Source organism: Antechinus flavipes, chromosome 4, assembly GCF_016432865.1.
Source record: "Antechinus flavipes isolate AdamAnt ecotype Samford, QLD, Australia chromosome 4, AdamAnt_v2, whole genome shotgun sequence".
NCBI lineage: Eukaryota > Metazoa > Chordata > Mammalia > Dasyuromorphia > Dasyuridae > Antechinus > Antechinus flavipes.
Window position 1 is genome coordinate 139,309,148 of NC_067401.1, and position 26,442 is coordinate 139,335,589.

The 26,442-nt window shown below is 48.7% G+C and overlaps 1 protein-coding gene across 2 annotated transcripts; it reads right to left on the reverse strand.

The window, feature by feature from the left end:
• COL1A1 (collagen type I alpha 1 chain) lies at positions 1-26,020 on the reverse strand. Of its 2 annotated transcripts, XM_051994796.1 has the most exons (51): positions 25,831-26,020; positions 24,003-24,200; positions 23,697-23,731; positions 23,540-23,575; positions 23,346-23,438; positions 23,177-23,248; positions 22,841-22,885; positions 22,411-22,464; positions 21,649-21,702; positions 20,936-20,989; positions 20,508-20,561; positions 19,988-20,041; positions 19,847-19,891; positions 19,552-19,605; positions 19,395-19,439; positions 19,127-19,180; positions 18,431-18,529; positions 18,293-18,337; positions 18,085-18,183; positions 17,815-17,868; positions 17,030-17,137; positions 16,741-16,794; positions 16,203-16,301; positions 15,802-15,855; positions 15,608-15,706; positions 13,887-13,940; positions 13,507-13,560; positions 13,345-13,398; positions 13,186-13,239; positions 12,470-12,514; positions 12,271-12,369; positions 11,909-12,016; positions 10,986-11,093; positions 9,996-10,049; positions 9,643-9,696; positions 9,238-9,345; positions 9,091-9,144; positions 8,421-8,474; positions 7,951-8,112; positions 7,248-7,355; positions 6,951-7,058; positions 6,779-6,832; positions 6,575-6,682; positions 5,920-5,973; positions 5,707-5,814; positions 5,168-5,221; positions 4,531-4,638; positions 4,134-4,413; positions 3,171-3,361; positions 2,471-2,713; positions 1-1,914 (listed from the first exon to the last, which is right to left on the reverse strand). In XM_051994796.1, exons 1-51 carry the CDS (start codon positions 25,910-25,912, stop codon positions 1,768-1,770), a joined length of 4,365 nt encoding a protein of 1,454 aa, XP_051850756.1. In that variant the 5' UTR covers positions 25,913-26,020; the 3' UTR covers positions 1-1,767. The 2 variants fall into 2 exon arrangements, with proteins under 2 accessions (XP_051850756.1, XP_051850757.1); XM_051994797.1 differs by lacking the exons at positions 5,707-5,814; positions 5,920-5,973; positions 6,575-6,682; ... (5 more) ...; positions 9,091-9,144; positions 9,238-9,345 and having other exon boundaries at positions 25,831-26,017.
• Positions 26,021-26,442: the final 422 nt, after the last annotated feature.

The following is a 26,442-nucleotide window of genomic DNA, read 5'->3' on the forward strand; positions in this document are numbered from 1 at the left end:
TTCGGGTCATTTTCACATGCTTTATTCCAGCAGTCAAAATAATTAAAAACATCTCAAATTATTATACATACACAAAATAGGTACAGAATCCTTTGGTTCCTCACACTCCCTAGGGGGAAAAACTGCCTCTTGGCTAGAAAAATTGTGCTTTGAAACCCAAAGAGAGGAGATGGCAAGAATGGCATGGGAGGGGCAGAAGTAAAGGGATTGGAAAGGCTGGAGGGAAAAGAGAGGGTTTCAGAGCAAGAGAGGAGAGCATTAGGGTAAAAAGAGGGAGGTGAGTGGGAAGCGTGAAAAGTGGGCAGAAGAGCAAGATGGAGAAAGCATGAGGGGAAAAATGTTAAAAGGAAAGTTGAATCCACCTGCTGGTGAAGACAAGATGAAAAGTCAGCTTTGGTGCAGATCTCAAGCCTGCTGTTTTTATTCCCTTTTTAAATAGCACCTTTAGAAAATTCACGAGTCCCCATAAGCCAAGAACAAACAAATAAAAAAAAAGCTTTGAAAAAAAAAAGATCGTAAAACAGAAAGGGAACACTCTTTGGCATGTGGGGGGGAGGTCTCAATTTCTATAGCACCAGTGATCCCCAATCCCTTACCCCCACCCCCATTTTGGAAAACCAGTTGGCTGTCTATTTTTGCCTGGTTTTCCTATCCCCAGCACGTCTAGGAGGAAAGGAAACGCAAACTTAGCACCTTTGATTAAAGTAGGGGGAGCCCCAGAAGGAGGAGGAGCATCCCCTCTCCACCCTAGGTCCCCAATTCCAAGCCCCCACATTGTTGCCCTGGCTGGCATGAAAAAAGACAAGTACGAGGTAGTCTTTCAACAACAGAAATATACATGGAATGAACAATTTCTCAGACCCAGCCCCATTGCCTGTGTGTGAGAGGCAGATTTGGAAGGTGCCTGGAAGGATTGGGGTGGGGACTCCCAAATCAGCTGCTTCCACTTTTCTGTCCCTCCACCCTTACCTCTTTCCAATTCTCCTCTAAACTCGGCAGGGGGGAAAATCTCATAGGATAATTCCAGGCCCAATAAGGTCCCCTCAAGTGGGGTCCCTCGCACACACTCCCCCTCTCCAAAAGAGAGGTGCAGTACAGAGGCTTGCATTCAGATAGTACATCTTCTTTTGCAGTGGTATTGAGAGAAGAGACCAGCAGAGAAGCTGAGTCTGGGAACCCCATCTCCCCATTCCCTCCTTGAAGGGGAGGGTTAGGAGAGTGGGAGGCTGGAATGCAGAGAGGGCGGGGTAAGGCCGAAGACACCTGGATGTTGGCGCATCTGTTCTTTTGTTGCCAGGAAGACCACGGCTTGCCCCAGCATTTCCTGGGACGTGGGGGAAACTTGCATTGAAGGGAGGCTGTGGGGGAGAAGTCCCCAAAGGGATGTGGTGGAGAAGGGAACAGAATGGCAAAAGCTGGGGCATCTGTAAGCCCAGTGGGCTAAAAAAGACTGACCCCCACATCGGTCTTCAAGCAAGTGGACCAAGTTTCCTTTTTTTTTTTTAAAAAGTTATTTATTTATTCTTTTTTTGTAAATTTAATGCTTTTGATTTAGTTTTGGTTTTTTTGGGGTCAGATTTGGTTTGTCAGAGGTGAAAACTAAGTTTTGAGAGATGAACGGAAAGGAAAAAAAAAATTTCCAAAGTCCATGTGAAATTTTCTCCTTTTTTTGACTTTTTTTTTGTTCTGTTGGGTTGTTTTTGTTTTCTTCTGGGATCAGAGGGAAGGAAGACGGGTGGGAGGGAGCCGGTTGGGAATGGGGACAGTTTACAGGAAGCAGACGGGGCTAATGTCGAAGCCAAATTCCTGGTTGGGAGCGCCAATGTCCATGGGGGCCACATCGATGATGGGCAGGCGGGAGGTTTTGGTGGTCTTGTATTCAATGACTGTCTTGCCCCAGTTTCCGGTGTGACTCTTTAGGAAAAGGAAGAGGGGCAAAAGGAGTTAGCTATTGTCCTGTGGGAGTGACCCAGTGAAACTATATGGAGTAGTAGGATGGGTAAGGGGTAGGGAGCATCAGTAAATCTCTTCAAAATCCCAGATCTCAGGGTCCTGCGCAAAAAGCCCACTTCTGACCTATTTCTGTGACCTATAAGCTCTGGGCAGTTAGAGGCATGGACTATTCATTGGGGGGGAAGGAAGCTAGGATTTACTAGATAGGATTAGCTGGTTTCATAGCCCAGAAGACCCAAGTTTGGATCCTGCTGCTGACAACAGACTAGCTGGGCAAGTTACAACCTCACCATACTCTAGGAGAATCTCTAGGCTACAGAGACTGTGTTGAACTGTATTGGTGGAGGGAGACCATTAAATATACCAAGAACATTGAAATTCACAGGTCCAGTCCCCCCACCAATTCGTGTAGTAAAAATTAAGCCCAGACAGATGAGAGGGCAAGAATACAACCACGTCATCAGAACCCTGGGCTTAATTTGCTTTGACAGTGGAGAGGGAAGAGAGAGAGGCTCACCGTGCAGCCATCCTCAATGACTCCATAGGTGAATCGGCTGTTGCCTTCAGCCCGGATCTCGATTTCATTGGAGCCTTGGAGAAGCAGGGCCTTCTTGAGGTTGCCAGTCTGCTGGTCCATATAAGCCACGCTGTTCTTGCAGTGGTAGGTGATGTTCTGGGAGGCCTCGGTGGACATCAGGCGAAGGAAGGTCATCTGGATAGCCACGTCAGCAGGGTCGGAGCCCTCGCCACCATACTCGAACTGCAATGGAAGGGAGAAGATGAAGTCCGGTCTCTCTCCCCTGCTCTCTCAATTCTCCACAGCCTCCCTGCCTCCCCTTATTCAATCCCCTGAATGTGGGATCCCAGAATCCCACACATAGGTTCTGTGTGAGACCTGTGAGACTATCTAGTGTCTGACTCCTTCACTTTACGAGGAGGAAATAGTTCCAGAGAGGGGCCCACAGTCCATTTATGATGGCGCTTCAACTAGAGCCCAGGCTTCCCTAGGGAGCACTGGTATAGTCTGTTTCTAACCTTTTCTTCCTTTCCCATCTAGTCCATCTTTAACTTGCTGTTTCCTCATCTCGCCCACCTCAGTATTGTCCACTTTCCTTAAAGGCCTCATCCCTGTCCTAGGAAGTGTTCCTCTCTGCCCCTAGGCCCTTCCTTCTTGGTCTGGATCAGTCTTCCTTCCTGACCCTTTCCCTGTGCCTCACCTGGAACCCATCGGTCATGCTCTCGCCGAACCAGACGTGCTTCTTCTCCTTGGGGTTCTTGTTAATGTACCAGTTCTTCTGGGCCACGCTGGGCTGGGTGGGGTACACACAGGTCTCTCCAGTTTCCATGTTGCAGAAGACCTTGATGGCATCCAGGTTGCAGCCTTGGTTGGGATCAATCCAGTATTCTCCTGAAATAGGACAGAGAAGAACTTGAGAGAGTGAAGGAGAGGAGGCAGGGCCTGGTCCCGGAGACCAGCGAAGGAGGCAGGGGTCTGGTCCCGGGGACCGGCGAAGGAGGGAGGCAGGGGCCTGGTCCCGGGGACCGGCGAAGGAGGGAGGCAGGGGCCTGGTCCCGGGGACCGGCGAAGGAGGGAGGCAGGGGACCAGCAAAGGAGGGACGCAGGGGCCTGGTCCCGGGGACCAGCGAAGGAGGGACTCAGGGGCCTGGTCCCGGGGACCGGCGAAGGAGGGACTCAGGGGCCTGGTCCCGGGGACCGGCGAAGGAGGGACTCAGGGGCCTGGTCCCGGGGACCGGCGAAGGAGGGACTCAGGGGCCTGGTCCCGGGGACCGGCAAAGGAGGCAGGGGCCTGGTCCCGGGGACCGGCGAAGGAGGCAGGGGCCTGGTCCCGGGGACCGGCGAAGGAGGCAGGGGCCTGGTCCCGGGGACCGGCGAAGGAGGCAGGGGCCTGGTCCCGGGGACCAGCGAAGGAGGCAGGGGCCTGGTCCCGGGGACCAGTGAAGGAGGCAGGGGCCTGGTCCCGGGGAATGGTGAAGGAGGCAGGGCCTGGTCCTGGGTACCAGGCTGAGAATGATTCTAAAGTGGAGAGGAAGGGGAGAAAATTGCTTGAGCCCTAGTCCCAGCAAAGACGTGGGAGTGGACAGTGAGGGAAAGGAGTCCTTAGGAAGGTAGACCCAGGAGGAGCTGGAGACCCCCAGAGAGGGCCAAAGGAGGTTCTCACCGCTCTTCCAGTCTGAATGGCACATCCTGAGGTCTCTGCAGGTGCGGGCAGGGTTCTTGCGGGTACCCTCGGGACTGCGGATGTTCTCAATCTGCTGAGTCAGGCTCTTGAGGGTGGTGTCTACCTCAAGGTCACGGTCACGGACATTAGCATCGTCAGCTCGGTAATAGCGGCCAGAGTCGTGGGCCTTCTCCTGGGGTGGCTGGGGCAGGAAGCTGAAGTCGAAGCCACCGCTGGGGGGACCTGGAGGACCAGGGGGGCCAGGAGGTCCAGGGGGACCCTAGGTGGAGAGGAAGAGAAAAGCCTAGGTTGGTGAAGGCCTGAGTTCTCGGGCTTGGGGTACCAGATAAGCCTGGAGAGAGGAAGGGAGATGAGCTAAGGAGACAGAGGAACATACAGCAGGACCAGCATCACCAGTACGACCACGAGGACCAGGGGGGCCGATGGGGCCAGGGAGACCATTGAGTCCATCTTTTCCAGCAGCACCAGCAGAGCCAGGGGGACCCTGAAAGAGGATGTGAGAAATAGTAGGTTAGATTGACATTATCCAAGGCTTGGCAACTCAGCTCCTGGGTCAGACTTAACCTAACCACAGAACCTCAGGAAAAATAACAAATTCTCTACCAAGATAACATAATCCAAATCAAATAATCCAACTCTAAGACCAACAACAAACTCAGTTGTGACAACACAATCCCTACTGAGAAATACCAGACAACTGGGTCCGTTTTTTTCTCTCTCCCTCCCTTTCCTCCCTCTCTTTCTCGCTCTCAGTTTTCTCTCTCCACTAGCACACATGCCAAGATGACTCACTGTTGGCCTAGCAGGGCCAAGAAGTGGGAAAGAAGGGCTGGGAGCAGGGGGCTGAATCCCAAGATCAACTGGTCTGGGAATGAACACGGGCATTTGCCCTGTCCCCTCACATACCCTACTGCTCTCCCATTAGCTCAGAGATCCAAATCTTCTATAGATACTCTAAGACCTCAGAGGAAATCTGAGTGAGACAGGGGCAGGCAGAAAAAAAAGTTACTTACTCGGGGACCAGCAGGACCAGAAGCTCCAGAAGGACCTTGTTCACCAGGAGAACCCTGGAAGGAGATAGAAATGACTCAGAACTCAGTCTGGATTAAGAAGAGATGGGTGAGGGTGGGGGAGGAGGAGTTGGAAACCAAGAGTGACTCAACCCCATTCTCAGATTTAGGAAACTGGATATCTGGATCTCTAGTCTGAGACTCTCTCAGTGTCCTAATCCTTCTTCATCCATGTTGTCTTCCCTCAGCAGAGTTTCCTGGCTGTCTTGAGTCTTTTTGTATCCCCAGAGTTTAGCACAGAAACTGGCACATAGTATGTGCTTAATAAATATTTACATATTGATTGAATAACTTCCCCCCTTCCCTATATTTTTCTAATCTAAAGACAATGCAGCTAGTCTCTGTCCACAACACAAACCCAGAAAGGTTAATTATTTGTTCCAGACTGAAACTGAGAAATGTTTCCATTGATAGAACATATCAAGGGGAGATGGCGGGAGAGGGCCAGAAAAAGGGAAAGGGACAGAAAAGGAGATACTTACAGGAGGACCAGGGGGACCCTGGAGACCAGAGAAACCTCTGTGACCTTTCATGCCTCTGTCACCCTGTTCGCCAGTCTCACCCTTGTCACCTCGGGGGCCTTGAGGTCCCTAAAAGAATGGAGAAGTGATATTCAAATAGGTGCAGGGCGCTCCAGCACCCAGATGGGCCACTGTTTATAGTGGCATTAAAGGAGATGAGAATGAAAGACTCACAGCAGGACCACGGGCACCAGTGGGACCAACGGGACCAGCAGGACCAGAGGGACCCTAAAGGGATGGAGAGAGAAAGAAAGTCAATGAGATCCTTGAATCAGTCTGAGTCAGGTCTTCTAAGTTTCTCCTCAGGAGCAATGAAGTCCCTTTCTATGAGTCACCCATTCTATTCTACTTCCAAAGTTCTAATATGCTCCCCTTTCCTACCTTGATCCCATTTCATCTCCCTCTCTGATCAGCTCCAGACACTCTCCCATTGACACTTCTCTCAAGTTCCTGATCACTCTCCTTGTCACCCTGTCCACCTTTTCCCAGACATCCCTGGTCATGAGAAAATCCCTTCCCCATGACTCCTGGGCTCTATTTTCAGGGGAAAAGATTTTTAGGGACAAGGCTCAGCTCTGAGCAGAAGAGGAAATGTCCTTCCTCTCCCTGCAGTGGAGTTTCTATTTTATGGGAAATGCAGAGGGCATAAGGCTATGAAAAGCTTACTATAGGGAGAGGATTGTCCCACAAACCCATCTTCTTTCCCAGAGTGTTTCCTCCTTGAACTCTCTACCCCACTCCATTTCAGCTGAGGACAGTCAACTGATGCCTCGATTAGCCCCCAAGATCTTGCCCTAACTTCAGCAAGTGCTGGTGAAGAGTCACTTACAGTCTCACCACGATCTCCAGTCTTTCCAGCAGGACCCACAGGGCCAGGAGCACCAGGAGCACCAGGAGCCCCAGGGGGGCCGGCAGGACCAGTCTCACCACGGTCTCCCTAAAGGGGAAGGACAGGAAGGTAAAGAAGAGTCAAGGGCAGGTCAGAGTTGAACACCATGCAAGAGAAACAGATTTATCAGGATGATCTGCTCACCTTAGGGCCTGGAGCTCCATCACGACCTGGGGAACCTTCAGCACCAGGAGAGCCCTGGAAAGGGGGAGAAAAATACTTTCAGCCCAGACCAGAGAGGCAGACAAGCGGGGCTAATGTAGGCCAGCAGCCAGCACTGGGGTGGCTCTAAAGGCTCTAAAGCAGAGCTCCTCACCTCACGTCCAGATTCACCAGGTGGTCCAGCTAATCCAGGGGGGCCAGCAGGGCCAGGGGGGCCACGTTCTCCACTTACTCCAGAAGGACCTTGTTTTCCAGGTTCGCCCTAAATACATGGAAGAGCCAGGTTAGAGAAGGGATGAGCTCTTCTCCTTCAGTGTCCCAACCACTCACATTCTTTAAATGTCTTACCTGGTCCTCTTCCTGCATCTCTCCTATTCCCACCACTACCTTCCCCTTCCTAGATCTCTCATGTTATTGAAATTTCCTAGAGAGAAAAGCAAGGGATACTCACAGAGGGACCGGGAAGACCAGGGAAACCTCTTTCTCCTCTCTGTCCAGGCAGACCAACCACACCACGCTGTCCAGCAATACCTTGAGGTCCAGGAGTACCAGGAGCACCCTGAAGGAGATAAAGGAAGGAGTGAAAAGGAGCATGTGGAGGAAGGGAGCAGTACAGGGAGGGAACTTGACTTGGATTCATTTATAGCCCAGATCTCCTGACTCTTGTTGGGTGGGAATGGGAGTGACTGATGGCAACTTCTGCCCCAGGTCATTGTCCAGCAGAGGAGCATGAGGAGACCTGCCCTCTCCAAGCTTACTGGCAATAATGTTCTTCTTTGGGATGACAGGTGCGATTGCTGGATGGCTGAAAAAACTCCTTGATATTTGGGAAGGGATGGGATAGGGAAAATAATAATAGTAACACTAAGCTGATGTTCATATAGTGCAATTAAAGTTAGTGAAACACTTTTCAAACATCAACTTATTTGATAAAAAGTAATGGATCAAACCTCTGCTTAAAAGGGGGAGGAAAGCACTGTTTACAATTCTCTGTGATCATTTCTCATGAGGATTCAGAAGCAGATACCAACTAGGGGTCATCAGAAGCCCTTAGTTGACAAGCCCAAAAATAAGGGATGTTGAATCAGAAAAGGTCACTCTATTTATGGGAGATTTTTAGGAGCTACTAGAAGAGTCCAGAGCTCAGAACTTACAGCAGGACCATCAGCACCAGGAGATCCCTTCTCTCCACTTGGGCCGGGGGGACCAGGAGGTCCGACTTCACCAGGACGTCCAATAGGGCCAGTCTCACCACGGGGGCCTTTGCCGCCTTCTTTGCCAGCAGGGCCAGGAGGTCCAGGGGGTCCAGCATTACCCTAGGTGTCAGGAAAATTGTTTAGGAAGAAAAAGGCCGGAGCCATCTTAAACTCCTAGATTGTCTGCTGAGGTCTGGCCCACGCCTTCATGACTGATAGTGACTGGGCCACCAAGGGCTAGTGCAAGGAGAACAAAGCTGCATGGCCAAGGCTAACTGTCCCAGGCTCCTCCCCACTCTCTTGTTATCCATCCTGATTACTGAAATCCACTACTTATTCTTGGCCTTTCCCAATAGCATTGATCAGGACCCCCTTCACTTCTTCCCATCCCAACCTGGAGAATATGAATTCTTCGAGTGGGTACTTACAGAGGGGCCAGGGGGACCAACTCTTCCAGCAGCACCAGGGAAACCAGTAGCACCCTACAAGGTGAAATTTAAAAAAGGCATCAAAGATATTAAGAATAGTCCAGCTAGATGGGGAGGGGAGAGAAGGGGAAAGAAAGGCAGGGGTGGAGGACAGGCACAAGACAGGCAGCCTTTGTGGATATGTCCCATACTCACTCCCTGCTCTAGGATGGGGGAACTCAAGATACTTAATAATAACACAAACTCTCATTTTAATATCTTTAAAATTTATAAAATATCTCCTTCACAAAAATATTGGGATGGAAGTAGAAGAAAAATACTCCCCATTTTATAGATAAGGTCTCTGAGACTCAGGAAGATCAAATATAATAACTTCAACTATAATCCAGGTCTCCTTCCCCCAAGTTCAGTGTTCTTTCTTCTATAATCTCCTTGGAGGGAAGGGGGGGCATTTTTTTTTTGCTGAGGCAATTGGGGTTAAGTGACTTGCCCAGGGTCAGAAAGGGGGCATTTTGCTTAAGAATGAAGGAAGGTCACTTTGCCAACTGTCCTTATTTGTCCCAATTTTCAGAGTTTCTAGGCTTTAGACTAGCTCTAGAATAAGATTTTTGTGGCTGAGGGTGTCCCTGGCAGGGATTGGAGGTGGATCTCAGTGGTCAGCAATACTTACAGGGGGGCCAGCACTGCCACGGGCACCTTTGGGTCCGGGAGCACCAACATTACCCTGGAAAAGAGGGAGAGGAAGATGCCATAGTTGCAGAGATCAGCTATGCAGAGAACTCCTGGGAAGGGTAACCAGGTCTCAGGAGATACTCACAGCAGGGCCAGGGGCACCAGTAGGTCCAGCAGGGCCGGGGGGACCAGCATCACCTTTAGCACCAGCATCACCAGGTTCACCTTTAGCACCAGGTTGGCCATCAGCACCCTGGGAGAGGAGGAACAGAGAGAGGTGAATGGGAGAGCAGAGCTTTGGAAACAAGGGGATATAGGAGGAGATGGGACTTGGAAGAATAGCAAATCTCTCCTCCAATTAGCACTCTTATTATGAAGATCCTTAAGACCCAGCAGCATTCACTCCTACCAACAAGAAATAGAATTCTCTTCATTTCTGATCCCTTTTCATTTTGGAAGGGGATTCCTATCCTTTGTCCCAAGCTTAAATCCTAAAACGTATAGCTTCTACTGGGATAAAAGGGAAGTGAGAAAAGGGCTTGGTACTTACAGGAGGACCAGCAAAGCCAGCAGGACCAGGGGGGCCAGGCTCACCACGTTCTCCCTGAAATAGAAGAATGAAGAGAGAAATAGTCAGAAAGGAAGCCCTGTATGGAGAGGGCCTGAGATAATGGAAGAGGAAGATGAGCAAGATATGTTTCTAAATGGGAATTCAGAGATGCAGAGGGGACAGTGTAGTGAGAAGTGTGAGACTCTTAGAGAGGAATCCCTGGAGATACATGAGTAGTGAGGAGGGAGGGAGAGAAAATATAAGGTGAGGGACCAGGAATTAGGAATCAATGAGATGTAGAGAATGGAAGGAAGGAGAAGGAATCTTCCAGATAATAGGGGAAAAGTACTTACAGGGGCACCACGAGCTCCGGTGGGACCAACAGGGCCGCTGGGACCAGATTCGCCCTGGAAAGGAAAAGGGAGGTAAGGAACAGGCAGGAACAGGAGAGCAAGGAGGTACTCTCCTTGGATTTATTCTGTTGACCATGTGTTGGTATAATCCTACACCCATATGTCCTTCAACGGGACTCCATAAAATGGAAAGCCTATGTCTGGGATCACTGTGGCTTCTGTATTTTCCTGCGCACATGTCTAATTCTCTCTGCCCACCGACTGGTCAGATCTGACTTCTCTTCTCTCCTGCCCTCTGGCTTTTTATAGGATCCTCACTCCCCAGTCTTCCTTCCTCCTGACCAATAGCAGCTTAGCTCGGCTTCTTTCCCCCACCTCCACGTCAAAAAATCCCAGTCCCGGTTATTAACCATTCCTTCCCCATCTGATGCCTTATGAGCAAAATGCCTTCCCCATCCAAACTAGCCAGTGTGTAAAAAACTCTGGAGTCAGGATCAGAAGATGGTCCTTGAGTAGCTTTAGAATATATGAATTCATCTCTCTGAATTTTGCTTTCTTCTTCAGGTAAATGTGGGCCTGGGATGGGATGGGATGTACCATCTTTTACAATTCAAAAATCCAATGATTTCTGCACTCCCTGAGCTCCCACACAAGAGGCAAATTCATTTTCATATCATACTATGAGGCACTATTATACAGTGAAAAGAGAACTGACCTTGGATCCAGAAGATAGGGATTTAAGATCCATTTCTAACATATACTGGCCATGGGGCCAAATCACTTAAGTACTCAGTTCTCCAGTTAACCTAGCCCTGACCTGCACTGGGAAAGGGAATTTACTCATGAGGACTTCCCTATATCATGAAATCTCAGGTCCCCATCCCTATTTTTTCCTATTATGAGGGAGGAGAGCATGGTGTGGGGCACAGGAATGCCCCATCAACCAGCCTGTTTCAGGGAGAGGCTGGAAAGAGCCATGGTCATTTTTACCTTGTCACCAGAAGGACCAGCAGGGCCAGGGGGACCAATAGGACCAGTCAGACCACGGACACCATCTTTGCCGGGAGCGCCATCAGCACCTTTGGGACCAGCATCACCCTAGAGAAAGAAAACATAAGAGCCTTGTTTCCACCAAATAGGGTAATGGCTCCAAAGTGGTGCTGGGAACTTTCCCATAGAGGGCATATTCATGGATACTGAAAAGAGAGTTTTTATGATGGAGACAAACTAAGCCGGGAGACAAGATACCAGAGACAGACTTCCCATCCACTTTGCCAATCCCCATAAAACAGGAAAAAACAACAGATCATTTTAGGGAAAGGATTTGAGGAAGATTGCCCAAGTAGACTGATTTAATTAAGGAGCCTTCGGGCTCTTCAGTACAGATTGGAGAAAGTATTTTTTTCTTTTCAAGAAGGGCTTCCAACTTTATGAAGTTGAAACTATCATTCCGATCCAGGGAAAACTCTGGATCTAATCATTAAAATTTCCAGATAAGAGGGTGCCCCATTATAGGACACATTTCAGAAGATTTCTCAGCCTCGTATTTGCAGAATGACCTAGGGAGAAGATTAAGACTCTCCCCAACAGTGGGAAATGAGGAAGACTTGGGGTTCAAGTCCACATAGATTAGTTTTTGGACCCTGGGCAAGATACTCTCATCTCCTTAGTGATCCAGGGAGGGAATTCAAGGACTCTGGGCAGGGAGAGGAGAATAGAGGTAGGGGATTCAATGGTAAGAAAAATAGGGAAGGAGAAAGGTTCAGGAAGCCCAGAAAAGTAAGCAGAAGGAAAAGATCAGGTTGGAATCACAATCAATATCCCAAGTCAATAACCCAGTGATATATGTCCAGAAGCTTATGGAAGAGCTTGGTAGGAGAGTAGGGGTGGAATTGGGCAGAGGATGAACTTACTCTGTCACCCTTGGCACCAGGAAGACCAGCTGCACCACGTTCACCGGGCATTCCCTGCAGACCGGGAGGCCCTTGGCCACCGGGAGCACCAGGAGCACCAGCATCACCCTACGTGCCAACCAAAAGGAAAAAAAGTTAGTTAGACACTGGAGAAATAAAGATACTGCTTATAGTCCTCCATTGGCCCATAAGACATCAAAGGCAAGATACTGGTTATGATGAACTTAAGGGCAGGAACCCAAGCTTAACATCGATGCTCTGCTGCCACATTTTGTCTATTAGACTTGGGCTAAAAGGAAGTCCCTCCTTGGAGAGCTTCCCATCCATTCACTGATTCCCTCCTTCCCCATTCTGCTCCTCACCTTAGCACCATCATTTCCAGGGGCACCATTGGCACCGCGAGGGCCCTGAGGGCCAGGAGGACCTTGGACACCACGTTCTCCGGGGAAACCTCTCTCACCCTAGAAAGGAAGGGACAGGATAAGTGACAGTGCCCTGGGAAGAGCCACTGAAAAGGATGAAGAACCAGAGAGGGAGGGGTGAGAGAAAGGGTCTACTTACTCTTGCACCAGAGGGGCCGGGGGCACCAGCATCTCCAGGAACACCCTGTGATGGAGGGGAGAGAAAAAAAAAAGTCAGAATCAGGGCAAAGGGGTCGGAGGAGGTGAGGCATTAGGTACCCATGGTCAAATATGAATTCATTCATTCATTCACTCATTCGCTTATTTATTTGCTCAATTCTTTCAACAAAAATTTTTAGCGATAGCCTTCATGTGAGCAGACACTGGACTCTTTACTTCAGATTACAAACCTACATTCTGGTTTGTAGCTCATGCCCTATTCCTGGGTTTTGTCTGAATGTTGGATTGGTAGTTACTCTTTAATCTCAGTCAGCCCAGCAATAGCACATGGCTTCCCTCCCCTGCAGCTCTGTCCCCAGTCCCTTAGATCCTGCTTCCTGGATATTCCAGGAGGTGTGACTAGGACCTCTGTCAGACCCAATAATGGAGTAAGGAGTGAAGGACTGGGGAGGGAGGAGAAGGAGGAGACAAAAAGATCAAACTCCCAATGCTAGCATGTAAATCAGTGGGTAAGGGAAATGAGAATTCTTATACATCAGCTAAGCCAGCCCCTGTCCCCTCCCAAACTATTCCAGTCAGAAGTCCACTAGCCTTGTGCTACCATGAGCTCTTGGGAGGGGATGGGGGGGGGGGGAACTAGACATTCTTGAATCATTCCCCTCCTTTCCACAAGAAAGCTGCCAGATATTCACTCACCTGTTCACCAGGTTTGCCAGCTTCACCAGGAGGACCAGCGGGGCCAGGAAGACCCTATGGGGAAAGGGCAAGAGAGGAAGAGTTTAGAATCCAGAAAGAGCAACATGGAATTTCCCCCCACAGTCCTCCCCTGACTCCAAAGATTCTTTACTTCCTTACCTGGAATCCAGGAGAGCCAGCAGGACCCTGCTCACCTCTCTCACCAGCGGGACCCTGTATTCAGGAAACAAAACAAAACAAGAGAAAATCAGGGATCAGATGGCAATCTTCACCTCACCCACCCTCCAGCCAAGGCAGCCCTCCTCAGGAGGGGATACTCACAGCAGGACCGGGGGGACCCTGAGCACCAGCTTCTCCATCTTTTCCAGCAGCGCCCTGGAGAGAGAGAGAACAGATTGGGGGATTAGAAGGTCAGTGGTGGAAGTTTAAATTAGTTTAGATTTAGGATTGGAGACTTTGGGGAGTAAAAGAAAGGGACTGATCTAAAGGAAGCTAGGTTCAACCAAATCTTAGCTCTTCCCCAAACCATAAGCAGCAGTTATAGCTGAAGGTTCATAGCCCAGCCCCTGTTGCCATGGCTATTGATGCTGAAGGTCTGTTCTTTCCTAATTGGGGGAGGGGAGAAAAGTAGCACTTAAATGAGGGCCACTAAGAAGGGGATTGGGCACCGAGGGGGAAAAGGGAATGGAAAAAATACTTACCACAGCACCAGGGGGTCCAGGAACACCTCTCTCTCCAGCCTTGCCAGGTTCTCCCTAGGGAAATAAAAGCTTGGATTAATGTCAGGGTAACAGAGGCTCCCCAAGGGGCCCAGAGGAAGGTGACATCTTCAGGTCACCTTAGATCCGTAACATTTTCCAGACCATCAATGCTATCTCCCTTTAGCCTTAGGAGATTTTTTTTAATGGCAGTTGATAGCATAGGCAATGACTGAAAATATGACTGAATTGCAATTAAATTATTCCATTTAGTTTCCCATAGAACTCATATGCTTTCCAACAGCTTCTAGCTCTTGTCAGGGAACAATTTAAATGCCTTTGCTCCCCCCTTTATAAATATTAAGAGTTCTGGGAACAAGCCCCAAGAAGTGCTTAAAAGTGGATGCATCTGCTTTACTATGAAGCTTCCTATACCTCCTATCCCCATTCTTCATAAAGGGGCTAATTTCTTCATTAACATAACCCTCCCAAGCATTCTTCATAGCCTAAGATTGGAAGAAAACTCAGAAGTTATAGTGGAATGGGAGTCAGAAAATGGATCTGAATCTCCATTCTCCCATTTACTATTGGGCAAATTTCTTGTTCTCTCTGGGCCTCAGGTTCCTTATTTGTAAAGGGAAAGGAGATAGACTAGATGACCTCTAAGGTCCATTCCAGCTCTAAATGTATGTTCCTGTAATCTCTATCCCTCCTGAAACCCCAATGTTACAGAGGCAGCTAGGTGATTCAATGAATAAAGTTGGAGGCCCCTGGAGTCAGGAAAACCTGACTTCAAATGCAGCCTCAGACATTTCCTAGTTGTGAAGTGCTTAGCTCAGTGCCTGGCACATAGTAGGTGCTTAATAAATTCCTGTTTGCTTCCTTCCTTCCTTCCTATAGAAGAGTGAGCTGAAGGCCAGAGAACACCACCATCAATTAGTTTTAAGACAACTTATTAAATCTCATTTAAAATCTCTCAGAAAGCTTGCCAAAAGGTTGGGTGGGGGGGCAGAGAAGATTTTCTCCATGTTGCAAAAATGAGAAAGGAAACTTAAGGGGCAAAAAGAGGAAGTGACTTTTTTCAAAGTGAGTCAAGTACAAGGTTGGAGCAAGGCCCAGGTCTCCTTACTTTCATTCAATTCTGGAATCTTGTAATTGTCTCTTTACCTTTACTTCTTCCCTCTCCATTTTTTCCTTCTCCACTTTTCTCTCCTTCTCTTCCCATTCTCTCCCTCTTCACCCTTTATTTCTCCTTCTTCCTTTCTCTTAAGTACAACTTCCTCCATATTTAGATCCCAGATCCTTCAACTATGAAACATCCCTTTCTGCCCAAATCCTCTAGAATGCAAGTTCCCTGAAGACAGGAATGGGGGAAGATCCTTAAAGTACATTGTAGAGGGCTTGCTATTCATTCATTCATTCATCCATTTATCTATCTATCTATTGCTTTCTTTCTTTATTATGGCTATGGGGAAATCATTAAAGTCTTATAAAATGTAAGAGCTGAATTGGATCTTAGAGATCAATTAACAGATAAGGAAGCTAAGGCACAGAAAGAGAAAGTGACTTGTCCCAATTGGCACAGTTAGTTATTGGCAGAGCTGAGCTAGATTGCTATCTCCCATTTTCAAATGCAGGACTTTTCCCCTCAGAACACAGGTCCTCTCTGTGCCCCTGGCCGGACGGTAGGCAGAGAAGGAAGGGTCAGAAGGGGGTATACTTACAGCAGCACCCTTGGGTCCAGGGAATCCCATTACTCCAGCTTGACCGCGGGCACCAGGGGGGCCTGGAGGTCCGGGACGACCATCTTGGCCAGCAGGGCCCTGAGGATGGACAGCAAAGAAATAGCTGAGGTCAAAGAGCCGGAGGCAAGGATGAGAGAGCGGGCAGGATCAAGGCAGCTGAGGGCAATACTTACGGGAGGACCAGTTTTGCCATCAGGACCAGGGCTGCCAGGGCTTCCAGTCAGACCCTAGGGAGAAAAGCAGACAACAGTGAGACAAGAAAGAAAGGATCCCCATTTTCTGTAGATTTCCACTCCATGTTAATTGTACTTGTCTCTTCTGAGGGAGGAAGATTGACATGGGATGGATGGACAGAAGAAGGTGACAGGTAAGGAAAAGAAACAATCACAAGGAAGATTGGCTGTGAGACTGAATGTTAACTTGGGCTCATCCCAAAATGTTCAGCAGAATGGCACTTCCCCCAGAATCATGTTTGCCGTGCTGTGCAATATTCTCTAGAAAATCCCTCTCCTCGTCACTTTGTGACAGCCCATCGCACAGAGAGGCTGTCCTGAGTCCTTCACCGACATCTCACCTTGGCACCAGGTAGACCAGCCTCACCAGGGCGACCAGATTCACCAGGAGATCCTTTGGGACCAGCGGGGCCGGGAGCACCACGTTCACCAGGAGCACCCTAGCATGGAAGAGAAAAGAAGTTCCAGAATCAGTGGCTCTCTCACATCTGGGCAGATGGGGAAGTCAGGGCTTCTATCCAACAACAGAAAGGCTGATTATCTGCAAGGACACGGGAACACAGTGATATCTCATTGAAATTAAAAAGCCGTCTGCAAGGAGCGCGAGAGACATAGGATTCCTTTTATGGTAAGCTTTGTCTCAGGCCTATCCTTCATAGGGAGCCAGTGGGACACATCCTGCCCTAAGAAAGGATGCCTTAAGCACCTGATTCAACACCTTGCATGTAGTAAAAGCCACGTATGTGTTGGTCAATTTGATTAAATTTTGATGAGCACAGAAGGGCAAAGAGCCAGCAAACTAATGGCATTCCCTGCCCCCCCCGACCTGGATATTCTGTGATTGTGTCTGCCAAGAAGAAACAGTTAAAAGGAAATTACCTTAGGACCAGCAACACCATCAGCGCCAGGGAAACCACGGCTTCCAGGACCGCCCTACAGGGGGAGAGAACATGATGAGCTGGGGAGGTGGAAGACTGGGCAACAGAAGGGACAGGTGCCATCCCCATGGCAGGCAAGGCCTCTACCCACTTGCCAAGGCTGAGGTGGAAGGCTGCTCATAAGACTAAAGGCTACCAGTGATGGCCTGGAATTATGTAGCGTGCCCAGTGGGCAAGATGCCAGGGACTGGTTAAAAGCAGAAAAAAGAAGAATGGAAGCAGCCACTTACTCGTTCGCCAGCTGGGCCGGGCAGACCAGCAGGTCCAGGTTCACCACGGGATCCTCTCTTGCCTTCCTCACCTGCAGGGCCTGGGGGTCCTTGAACACCAATGGCACCCTAGAGGATGAGTAGGAGGGAGGGAAGTTACTTGTGAATGTTTAATTCCAAGCACTAAGTCTGGAGATAGCTATGAAAAAACATGTTCTTTTGAATCCAAGTGCATGTTTTAGGTGTTTTTCATTTTCCCTATCAGACTGTGAGTTAGAACAAAAATGGTTTGTCTCTGTCTCTGTCTCTGTCTGACTTTCTCTCTTTTTCTTTCCTAGAAGCTTCTTGAGGACAGGCACTGAGTCACCTCTATTAGGGGGAGGTTTCCTGAGCATTAAGACCATATCTCTTTATCTTCCTCAAAGTCTAGCACCTCTCATTGGACACCTATCGCACCTCTTAGGTCTGTGAGAATGTACTCATAGGTGCATTGTTATATCTAATAATAACGGATGTTTATAAACTGCTACTGCTTTAAAGTTTGCAGAATGCTCCATAATCCATGATCTCATTTGATCCTCGCTGCAACCTTGGGAGGGAAGTGCTATAAGTATCATCACCCCCATTTTACAGATGAGAAAACTGAGGCTTAGAGAAATGAAGTGATTTGCTAGAGTTGTATAGTAAGTGAGTGTCAGAGGCAAGAACTGGATTTAGGTCTTTTTGACGTCAGGTCTACATGTGCATTAATGGGTGAGTATGTGTATATGTGTATGCACTGAAGTATAAGAGATAAAAATACTTACAGGTTCTCCTTTGGCACCGGGGTCGCCTTTGTTACCAGGGGCACCAGGTTCACCCTAAAAGGAAAGAGGAAAAAGAGAAAAGGTTGAACTGAAGATAGAAGGAGTTAGGAAGGGAAAGGACAACTAATCTCAAGGTCAAAGCCAAAGTTGATCCCCATCCTTTGAAGATCTGGACCCAGGTACAGCTGGATTATCAGAAAATAGACTGGTAATCACTTCCAGTGCCAGTTATTAGGAGAAAAGTGGCAGAGGAAAAGTACAGTTACTTACACTGTTACCCTTGGGACCGGGAGCACCACTGGGACCCTGAGGTCCAGAAGGACCACGGGCACCGGGAAAGCCAGGAGCACCAGCAATTCCAGGAGCACCCTATAGAAGATAAAAGACAAGACTCAGTTTCCTGGTATAGAAGGTCACATCCCATCAAAGGACATTGCAGGGCACTACAAGCAGAACAAATGGATTTCAATATACTTACATTGGCACCTTTGGCACCAGGTTGTCCATCAGCACCAGGGTTACCCTAAAGCAAAAAGAGAAGAGAAAGAATGAATGATGGATACAAATCCTGAAGTTGGTCAGAGGTCAAGGTACATAAAAGTAGGAAGCTACTTACAGAGGGGCCGGGGGCACCAGCAGGGCCAGGGGGACCGGGCTCTCCACGGACACCCTGGGGACCTTCAGAGCCACGAGATCCTTGGGGACCAGCTTCACCCTGGACCGGGAAAAGAGCCATGAATCAAATGTCCAGGGTCAGCCCCCTGCATCTTCATCTTACTTCCCATCACATCACCCCCTGCTCACTGGTATAGGGAGGAAAGACAAGGGAGGGAAGGGAAAGAACTAGATTTTTAGATGGGAGGAGAGGAGGAAGAATTCTTGCTTCATAGAATTGAGGTTCTGGATCAGAAATCAGAAATCTATGTTCAGGTAAATCCAGGATCAAGGTCAATATATAAATGCTTTAGAAACTAATGTCCTAATTTGATTGGGTATCCAACAGAAATCTGAAATTACAGGACAACTTTCCAGGGTTTGTTTAGACTGGTGATTCCTGAAGCATGGATTTTTTTTTCTTGTGGCTTTGGCTAACTTCAGAGAGTGGTGAAGTGGGAGGGTCAGAGTGGGGAAGGCTCATTCTCTGTTGGCCCACAAGAAGCAAGGCTCTTGGCCAACTTAAGCTCCAAATTACTTGGAGCTTTCAATTTTCAACAGCTCAGCTAGGTTTGGGATGGGAAGGGATCTATCTGTTTAAGGAGCACTGTGAGTAGGAAGAGGTCGAAGAAAGTGGACAGGATGGATGGATTCTCACCTTAGCACCAACAGCACCAGGGAAACCAGGGGGACCAGCAGGACCAGTAGGACCCTATAAAAGAAGGAGAAACCTTAGTGGAAAGAAAGAAACCCTTAGATCCTCTCAGCCAGAATGGGAAGTTGCCTAAAAAGACCCAGAGACAAGGAGCTTTGATGTCTCCCAGATCCTGTCCCAAGTGATCTTAATTTGCCCATGAGGAGCTGACCCAAGAAATCCCTCTTTTCCCAATCTCTCTGGCACCTCAATGAATGGCGTTCACACTTACTGGGGGTCCAGCAGCACCTGTTGCACCATCGTTACCACGAGCACCCTGCAAAGAAGGGAAAGGGGAAAACATCAGGTATGCTTACATTTAATGAAAACCAGAAGTCATGGGGGTACCCAATGGGCATCCTGAAATGCCCAAGTCATGTGATACTTACAGCTGGGCCAGGGGGTCCAGGGCGGCCTCTCTCACCAGGCAGACCACGAGGGCCCTGAGGAAAACAAAAGCAGAGTGAGATCGGGTGAAGGAGGTGCAGTTTTCTCTATTCCCATCACCTTTCCAGACACCTTTAACCATGCATTTTATAAACACTCAGAATGCCAAAGGTGTTTCCAAGAAGTCTAACAGATTTAGGCTTTTTTTCCCCCAAGAGACCCCTTCCTGCAGCCCTGCCACCCTCATCTTGGGGGCCCTCTGTCTCCCCTGCTCTTCCAGTGGCTGGTTGCACCTACCATTTGTCCAGGAGCTCCATTTTCACCAGGGCTGCCAGGCTCACCCTAGGAAGCAGAGAGATAAGAATGAGACTTTTTGTCAGAGGAAGAGGAGAGATGAAAGAAAATTGGTGTTTACCACTACCAAAGATGATCTCTTACCTTAGGACCAGCAGGACCACTGTCTCCCTTGGCACCATCCAAACCACTGAAACCCTAAAACGACAGAAAAAGAGAAATGTCAAAGTGAGGTGCTAAGGGGAAAAAGGTGGATTCCCCCAGCTTCCATTCAGGATAGCCTCCATTTTCTAGGTCCTGGAATGACAACACTGGTCAGTGAGAATGGAACCTGTTTATGAAATAGCCACTGCACATACCCCTGACTCTAGACTGAACTGATGCCCAATCATCCTATCCATGAGAGTACCTGATTCTTCCCTTCTCTCGTCTATGCTTTTACTGATATTGATCATTATTAAGTGATAAGTCACTTAGCAGTGTCTTTTGAGCTTTAAACTAGCAAAAGGAAAATGTTTTTAATTGCCTAATCAAAATCCCTCTCATCTTCTGAGAACCTTTTAATAAATTCTTCAAACTTTTGGTTCTTTTGTGTCTTTAAAAACTGTAACTGGGTTATTTTGAAGAGATTGTTTTAGATTGAAATGGATAAGAGAAGACTTACCCGGTGTCCCTTCATGCCAGGGAGACCAGCAGTTCCGGGCAGACCTCGAGCACCCTGGAGAGAAAGAACAGAAAGATGGTGAGAAATAAAGAAAACAAAAAAAGGTACCCCACTAGGTAAAAAGTGTAGAATACCTCATGGAAGAAATCTGTCTTTTTCACTTTTATTTATTTATTTATTTGCAAATCTTTTTAATAGAGATAGAATTGGCGAAGGTGATTATTAAATACCTTATTCTATTTTAAGATCCAACATCACCTTTATTGAGGTATCAGTTACTAAAATCTAAACTCTGTGGCAAGTGCATGTAGGACTGATGATGATCAGTACAGAGAGCCTCCAGGATTATACTGACTCAGCTAAGTAACTAATACTGGAAGGCCCTGAATGCTGAATTCTAGGTTCTTCTATCTCAAGGTCCCTCTCACCTGAGGACCAGGAGGACCACGTTCACCGGGGCGACCAGGTTTGCCAGCTTCACCCTAAAAGGAAAAGAGAAAGTTGTCAAAAAGAGCCTCTGTTAAGGGTCACTGTCTCCCTTACCTACCATTTGTCTGCTGCTGTCATGTCCAACTATGGCTCACCACCAATTAGGAAATGGATGGGGCTAGTCAATTAGGGGAAGTTTGGGATGATCCCAGATTCTCTTGGAGTTATTATACCTGAGAGTTAGGCTTTAGGAAATATGATTTCATTTCTAGAGCTCTGATTTAAGAGCAGAAAAAAATTCTTAAATGCTTCATTTACTAGAAACATTTGTATCAGTTATTAAACAGTTAACATCCCAGTTCTCATAGGCTTGGATACAAATTTGAGTTGCTCTGAGGTGGTAAGCCTGGTCAAGTTATTTTCTCTGGCTTAGTTATTACAAGCCTCTTGGTATGGTTTAGGGATCTTGTGCAAGAAAGAGAAAGCAGTCTATGCTTGAAATACTGAAGATGAAAATTCTCCCTGTGGATTAAAGAGATGTTTCCAAATAGCCCCAAAGGAATTAAACATCAGGAAAAGGTCCATCTTCCATCTTGAATGCCTTTCCCTTTAATGGAGCCCCAATGGAAGATGTAGCATTGGAGTTAGCAGGCTTCTGTGTGGTGGACAAGAGGAGGGAGCAAAGGTCATATGCATCTTAGGAGTTACTTACATCATCTCCATTCTTGCCAGGGGGACCTGCAGGACCTCGGGGACCCATGGGACCCTAGAAGATACACAAAGAAGGTTAGGTCCATCCTAGTAAGACTGTAAGCAGCATGGAAAAATGGAATAATGCAGAGAAGGAGCTAAGTAGTTTACTTATAAGTAAACATCCCCTTAAGAGGGTGAGTGGGGGCAGCTAGCTCACACAATGGATGCAGAATCAGCCCTAGAATCAGGGGGACCTGAGTTCAAATCTGGCACAGACACTAGCTGTGTGGCCCTGGGCAAGTCACTTAACCCCAATTGCCTCAAAAAAAAAAATGTATCTGAAGGAAAGAAGAGAAAGTTTGCAAGAAGAGACAGTAGGTGGCACAACAGAGAATCTCTTGGATGTGGAGGGTGAAAGAATGGAGGTCAAACCCTGTCTTAGGCACTTAGTACTTGTAAGGCTCTGGAAGGTCTCTTAACTTCTCTCAGCCTCAGTTTCCTCACCCATAACATGGGGATCATTATGGTGTCTACCTCATAGAGGTATTGTGAACACCAGATGAGATAAAATATGTAAAATGCTTTGCTAACCATAAAGCACTATATAAATATTAATTATTATTAAAATGAATATATCTTTCATTTTAAAAAGATGTGTACATGGGATTTTTTTTGGGGGGGGGGCGAAGAGAGATGTTATATGAATGAAACACTCGTTGCATGGTGGATGAACAGCAGGAAGGAGAAGGGCAGGAGAAATGGAGATGGTAGGATCACTTACTGAAGCTCCAGGCTCGCCGGGTTCACCAGGGGGGCCTTGGAAACCTTGGGGACCCTGGAAGAGGAAGGGATTGGGGAAGCATGAGAATGAGAATGACATGTCATTCCCATATAGTCCTCATCTCTGCCCCTCATCTCAGCCCTGTCATCATTACCCTCCCTCATTCACCACCATCATTTAAACTATCTGGAGCTAATTCACATAATTGGTATGATCTTCACTGGGCTAATTAGCACCACCCACTATCCTCCTACTTCCGGCTCCTCCCCTGCCATAAGCAGGCAGCAGAAGGCACCTTCAGAATACCCTAGAAAGAGAATCCTGAACATCTCTCCCCTATCTTTTCCCAACTGCATCCCAAAAGAGATTTAAGTCACTGAAAGACTTCAAATTGGGGCCATGAGTGACAGGAATAATCACAGATACTTACAGGTGAGCCGGGGGGACCAGGGAGACCCCGAGGACCAGAGGGACCCTAAGGAGAGAAAAGAGAAACAATGAAGACAATTCAAAAGGAAAATGCAAGGCCTTTTATCTTTCATTTCCCATGGGTTCCCTGATGCTTTTAACCATCCTTGAAACCCCCAATTTACCTCCCAATAGTAGCAAGCAAATCTGGAGATGATTGTTCTACTAGCCCCTCCTCCTTCCCAAGGTCTCCCAACTTATTTGCCTCTTTTTGAATCCTCAGTGCACACAATAGGTGCTTAATAAATGTGTATTGATCCCTTGTTTCCCTCACCGCCCTTTGCCCTAGGGAACTTACCATGGGTCCAGGCACAGACATGCCGCCACCTGATTTCTCATCATAGCCATAAGACATTTGGGGAGCAAAGTTCTAAGGGGAAAAAAGAGAGAGAAAGGGGAAGGGTCAGGTCAATTGGTAGGAGAGACAAAAAAAAATCCTTCCAAGAGTGACCTGATTGTATACTTACTCCTCCAAGGCCAGGGGGGCCAGGGGGGCCGGGGGGGCCGGGGAGACCAGGCTGTCCTGGGATGCCATCTCTTCCAGGTGGGCCTGGGAGTCCCTGCCAGGGAAAGAAAGCAAATGGCAATGTGTGAGCCACAAAGCAGGCTCCATACCCACTGCCCACGATCAAACCTCTGAAAAAGAATTTTTAAAATTTACCCTTTCACCTCGGGGCCCAGTATCTCCTTTGGGACCCTGTGAGGTTGGAAGAAAGAGAAGAAAGAAACAAGAATTAAACAGATGGGGGGGGGGGGGCAAATGAGGAGGCTATACACGAGTGAGGCAAAAAAAAAAAAAATCAAGAGCTACTCTTTACCTCGACTCCTGTTTCTCCGGGAGAAGATGGTGAAACTATTGGGAGGAAAAGAGAAAGAATCAGAGGATAAGTCCCACAGCAGAGGGATAGGGAGGGACCAGAATCGTTCCCCAAAGCTCTCCCTCAAAAAATGGCCCCAAGTCCTCCAGCGCTCAGACAAGATTAACGGTGGGCAGTGGGGGAGGGAGTGGGGAGGAAGGGAGAGGGAAGAGAGGCAGGTCTATTCCATGACTCGGGGAGTCAGGAAAGAAACGAGGGGGGAAAGTGGGCATCGATGGGTGGGACGGAGTGCCAGGACTGCCATACCAGCATCGGCACCAAGGCAGGAGGGGCAGCACTCATCGTCCTTGTACTCCACGTTGGGGCAGTTGGAAACGTCTTCACAGATTATTTCATCACACAGGATGCTCCCATTGTCGCAGACGCAGATTTGACAGGTCTCGGGTTTCCACACTGCTCCGTTGTTGTACTTTACGCCATTCTGTACACAGTTGCCTTCTGGAACTGGGACACAGCGTTGGAAGGGGAAGGTCAATCGGGGGAGCGGGCAGAAGAAGGGAGTCCCGGCACCTTTCTACCCAGAACTCCAGGGAAGTCCCACAGTCAGCCAGTTTCCCTCCGGCTTCCCCGGAGTCAGGGAAACGGTGGATGTCACTTCCTCCATCCTCAGCAGCTGTTCATCCCCCACCCCCCCACCCCTAAGATTCATCTGCTTCTCATCAGGGGCTCGGTGACAGCAAAGGCTCAGGGCCAGAGACATTCTAACTTTCCAGTTTAGGAATTTAAACAAAGCTTTAGGCCAATTGTTCCAACCAGCTCCGACCTTAGTTCATTGGGACGCAGCCAAGTCAAATAAAAATTGGGGGGGGGAGGAGCGGAGAGAGTGGAACAGAAAAGGCCACAAGTGTGGAAGGGGGGGGGGAGATTTGGGGATCGGTGGGAAGGAAGAGGAAGAGGGTCAAGAGGAGAGATTCTCCAGGGGGGCAGGTGGAGAGGGAAGGAGCAGAGAAAAGATAGTGGGCGGGGAGGAAGAGGAGTGGTCCGGAGGAGGACAAATGAAAGTAGAGAGCAAGGGAGGGTATCACCCCCCAAACCCATTGTGCTCCTTCCATCCAAAAGACACGCCCTAACATCTATTTTGTTATTCCTCCCCTCCTCGATCTTTTTCTCTTAACACACAGACACTCCCAAAGCAAGACCCAAGAACCGCGCCCTGCCCTGACTTCCCGCAGTCAGCGCTTTCTGGGACTTTAACTGACTTTGAACTTCAAACAATAACAAAATCAAAAACTCCGCAAAAAGCCCATATGAGTCCTTCCCCTCATCCCCCGCGCGTGCAACTCCATGGTTCACCACGAGGTGGCGCTCAGCGCTAGGGAATGGACACAGGCGGGAGGAAAGGGAAGGACGATTTCCCCGGACCCCCAGCGAGCCTGCCCAAACCCCTCCTTTCCCACCCCACCCCAGTCCACCTCCGGAAAAGCGGGTGATGCGCTGTGAAGTCCCGCTCGCCTTAGCTCAAGGGGAGGTGCAATACCCACTCCCTCAGGGGGCCAGCAGAGGGCGCTGAAATTTCATCCTATCCCCTCCCCGCTCAAGTTTCTCCTCCTACCCCCCACCTCCCCACCCCTCTTACACCCCACCCCTCCTCTTGCAGCAGCCCCCACCCCCTAGCATCCCAAGATCTAAGGGGGAACTGCGTCTAGTTGCAGAGACTGCAAAAACGTTTTTCTTATGAATCATCTTTAATTCCTTCCTGATGGCTTTTGCATTTTGGGTTCCAAAATCCTAGTCCACCACCCAGATCCCTAATTCCCCTCCTTCCACAAGCCCCAACAATACTTCGTCCACGGAGTCTTCTTTCAGCACTCTTACCCAAACTAACTCACTGTTTCTCTTCAACCTGCTCTTCCCTGATGGGGTGTCACCCCTCCCTCAGAAAACCCACACATCCTACAGTTTCAAACGCTAGTTCCTCTATGAGATCTCCCATTTAAATTCCATCTCCTGGAAGTCTATGTCCTGGGCAATCCAGGCTCAACTAGGGGATTCCCAGGAGGCGTGTTATTGGGGCCCTGATAAGTGAACTCCTCCGCTCATGCATCCCCCCCGCCCCGAAAAGTTTGCAACTTACTGTCTTCTTCGTCTTGGCCATGGGTGAGGACGGCAGTAACTGCTAAGAGGAGCAGAAGCCGGGGATCCACAAAGCTGAACATGTCTAGATCCTAGACATGTAGACTCTTTGGGGCTTGGGGTTGGGGGGTTACCGTCCACTCATGCGCGGCCTGAGAATCTTGGGTACCTCCTGCTCAGACCCCAAGGAGAAACTCCCGTCTGCTACAATGCCTGAGTTGGGCCCCTTTTTATACTGTCCTGGGATCCCAGGGAAGGAGGGATCCAGCCCCCACTGAGAGGGGGAACGGGCCACCCGCTGCCCAGCCAATCAGGGCCTCACAGTCCGGCCCCCAATTTGGGAGTTGGAAGGGAGGGGAGGGAGAGGGGGGAGAAGTAGGAGGAGGGAAGAGAAGGGAATCTGTCCTTTTCTTTCCCTGCCCCCCAATCTTTCTGTCGTCTCCGTCTCCCTCATGTTCCCAACTTTGAGATACTGCTTGCTAAAATATGAACTGGTCCCCCATGTAAACTTGGGAGGCATTACAGGGGAAAGAAGTTATTCTTTTCCCTTTTCTTCCGGAAAAAGGGGACCTCTGACAAAGGCAGAATGGATTGGGAGGGGTGAAGAAACGGG